This window comes from Theobroma umbraticum, unplaced genomic scaffold, assembly GCF_002168275.2.
Source record: "Theobroma umbraticum cultivar Fairchild unplaced genomic scaffold, ASM216827v3 scaffold_67.0, whole genome shotgun sequence".
Classification (NCBI taxonomy): Eukaryota; Viridiplantae; Streptophyta; class Magnoliopsida; order Malvales; family Malvaceae; genus Theobroma; species Theobroma umbraticum.
The window spans coordinates 3,055,943-3,059,550 of NW_018397262.1; the positions used below are offsets into that span (position 1 = coordinate 3,055,943).

Genomic DNA, 3,608 nt, shown 5'->3' on the forward strand with positions numbered 1-3,608 from the left:
TTAAATTTTTAATATTTGAAACTTGGTTATTAACCTTAAAGGCATAATCAGGTGTTAGCCTTTATTTCCACATTAATTCGCTGTGTCAAAAATAAGTGATCCACAAGTATTAATTAGCAACCTTTAACAAGGTGCAATCACAGTATTTAGCTAAATAGAGAGGGTTGGATCGCAAAAAAAATGGAGAGGGTTGAGGGGAACACTAGGTCTCCCTTTGATCGATTCCAATGAATCAAAGACTAATTAATAATTCAGCCTTTTGCTCTAGAAAGTTCATGTAATTAAGGGAGAGTTTTGCAAATATATCAACAATACAATCATATGTATATTATTAAAGATAAACACCATTAACAGATAATTGCAGCTTGAACACTTCATTTATTTGTTCATAGTGCTTATTTTTAATATATATGAGTTTCAACTACAACAACATATAATTAATTAGACAAGCATTTACAGAAGAGAGGGATCAAGAGCAAACTCTACAACTGATGTGAGTTCATCCCAATTAGCGTAAGTAACTAAGTCAGCTTCTGGATTCGAAAAGCTCAAAGATGGTGAAATAAATGGAAGTTGAGTTTGAGGTTGAGCCATGGTGCTCAATTGGTCTGCCGCTGCTGCTGCTGCTGCATGCCATTGGCTTCTACCATTGGTTCGATTAACAGCTTGATGTTGAGGGATTGAATCACCGAAACTTATGTAATTCTCATAATTATTGGATTCCACAATACACGTTTGAGAGCTTGTTCTGTTAGTCGAATGACGTTTAGCTGCAACTTCTCTCCAATCTGGTGTGTATAACTTTCTATGTGATGCGTTCCGCTTCAAAATTCGACATATGGTCCATACTTCCTGGAATTAATCCCCAAAATTAAAGATTTAATACGACTAAATAAACACTGCCATGGGGAATAGAAATGAAATCAATATATATTGCTACTTTTATAATATTTTGCTTACAGCTTCTTGGACATATTGGGGATCGGAAAGGCTTGTGTTGTTATCATTGCTGGGAAGGCGAAACTCATGCATCATCCAGTCCGTTTTGGTTCCTTTTCCTGCACTCCCGCAGTAGTATACTAACGTTTTCTTTAGCCCTATGCACACATGGCCTTCACCTCCATGTGAATAAACAGGTTTGTCAATGCCGGTTGCTTTCCAAAACCCAGATCCTGTCACTCTATTCGGTCTAATACTGTTTCTATACTTCCTTCCCCGTTTGCAGAAGAAATATGAGTCGCTCTCTCCTTCACTGCTAGGCTCTGCATGATTGATTAGTTATGATATACAATATTAGAGTGAATAAAATTATGAAGGAGATCAGATGTGGCCTCAGGGGCTAAGACCTAATTTTTCTTTTGCATCAAAGAACAATATGCATATTGCAATAGGAAATATATGGATAACGAACCCCCCCTTTGGATGCAAAAATTAATATGAAATCTTCAACTAATGCTAGACGAATTACACAGCTGAACAAAACTTCTGCAAAAATAATTATATGATTTCAAGTCAAGGTAAACACAAAGTGCAAAACTTAGGAGAACAAAGAATTATCAAGCTATCTGTTTGATTTTTCAGAAGAGGCTTGATGATTTTGTGTTAGAAGGCTTCCTTCTTAAAGAAAACACCAGAAATTAGGACAGACCCATCGTATGACATAAAACTTTAGAGATAATTATATGAAAAAAAAAAAAACTGACTTAACTTGATGCTATAAGGCAGCTTGAAACTTCTTTTAGTTAAAACTTTTGGATCTTTTAACTAAATAAACCTGAATCTCTTTCACTTATTGAAAGATAAGTAGAGAAAATATTGATGAACATGCATAAAAAGGAAATTAAAGTAGATAGTGAATCATACTTGGAAGGTCCCAAGGATCATATTTATAGATATCCATCTGTTTGATGAGTTCGATTTTGATGGGTTTCTTGTCAACCTTTCGTTGAAGATAAAAACTAAGAAGCTCTTCATCTGTGGGATGGAAACGAAACCCTGGGAGCGGAACATCTTCGTCCATCTTGGCAGCACTATCTTGGAAGTTCATCTTTTCCTTTGTGTCCTTGAAAAATTCTAGGTGCAGTGTATGAAACGAAGATCTTAATGCTTTGTAGTTTAAGCTTCGGAGAACCTTCTTAAATACTCTGAAGTTAGAAAAAGTCAAGTCAATGCTCTTGACTCTTTGATATCGAGCATCCAATAAGCTATGAAAGAGTCTTCAATGTCTGTCTAAATGTCTACAAATACACGAACAATTTCACATATAAAAACAATTAAAAGCAACTACACGGTTACCAGGGGACTTTTACCAGGTGGCCCCTTGGCAGGCTTTGCTTATCATTTTGAAATTTCGACAGGGACTGAGTGGCTCGTTGTGACCGAGGGGCCCCAAAATAGCCATGCTTTGCTCGCCAAAAGCAGGGACTTCTCATGGTCAATGCAATCACTGTTCATGCATTTGCTTAGTTTACCACAGAAGTTGTTCAAAGTAAATCCTAGAGTGAACAAAATTTCATCAAATTTCACGAGATCCTATGTTGGATTTGTCATTTACCTAGCTGCAGCTTTAGAGCTTCATTTATATGTAAAAAATTTCTAAAATTTTATGGAGTTGAGTTAGAACTCAGAACCCAATTGATTGCATTAAGAGAATCATTTTTAATAATTGATTAAGTAATTTAAAAAATCATTTTTAATAATTAAATAATGAAAATCGATATATTTTGAACTCACGTAAATGATAAAAATTTATCTCATCGAACAATTTAACAAGATTTAAATTAATAACATCAACTAATCTAGATAACATTTTCTTAACAAAATCTATCTCATCATGAAGTATCCTCTCGATTCTAACGTCATTAAGTTTCTCTCTTGACAAATTATGAAAATTGAATTTGAGACAACCACAGAGAGGACATGACCAAACTTTCTCAGGCTTCTTTAATTTAGCTTAAATCATAATCGTAAATATATAGTGTTTTAATGACAACTAAAGCTATCAGAATTAATGGATGAATAAAAAGACTTAGCTAAAGACTTGTTATAACACATCCGATAATTGATGAATAAAAGAATGCTTTTTTTCTTAAAAAAAAATGATAAACTTTTAAGTTCAAATCCCCTTTTTCTTGGTGTCTTTTTTGAATAAGACCCTTGACAGGAAATTGGAAACCATGACAAGAGAGTACATAACAAAAAACATTAGATCAATGGTTCATGCTGAAACATAGAATAATTAAATGTGTTACGCACTATGGAAATTAAAAGTCCAAGGATCAAATGGTCCTACATGTCTTATTTTATACTATTACTTTTTCTTTTCTTGTCTTCAACAGTATTCTTCTTTTAATAAATCTGTCCTTTGAAAGAATCTAATTCCTTGCTAAATATATATATATATATATATATATATATTATTCCATAAGTGCTTTGCAAAATCAAAGTAAAAGGATTTCTAGAAGTTGAGTGCACAATATTTGACCACTAGAGTTAAAACTATTTTCTTTAGCGTACATAAGCATAATCCTCTTCCCATTGCTATTGAGGAAAATTTCGCATGGCAAATGAAGTATAAAGCTAGTCGTTTTGACAAGCCATTCTCTATA

At 33.6% G+C, this 3,608-nt stretch overlaps 1 protein-coding gene across 1 annotated transcript; it reads right to left on the minus strand.

Moving 5' to 3' along the window:
* Nucleotides 1-292: 292 nt before the first annotated feature.
* LOC110419704 (transcription factor JUNGBRUNNEN 1-like) lies at nucleotides 293-2,048 on the minus strand. The gene is made up of 3 exons (XM_021432792.1): nucleotides 1,864-2,048; nucleotides 961-1,262; nucleotides 293-852 (listed from the first exon to the last, which is right to left on the minus strand). Exons 1-3 carry the CDS (start codon nucleotides 2,045-2,047, stop codon nucleotides 454-456), a joined length of 885 nt encoding a protein of 294 aa, XP_021288467.1. The 5' UTR covers nucleotide 2,048; the 3' UTR covers nucleotides 293-453.
* Nucleotides 2,049-3,608: the final 1,560 nt, after the last annotated feature.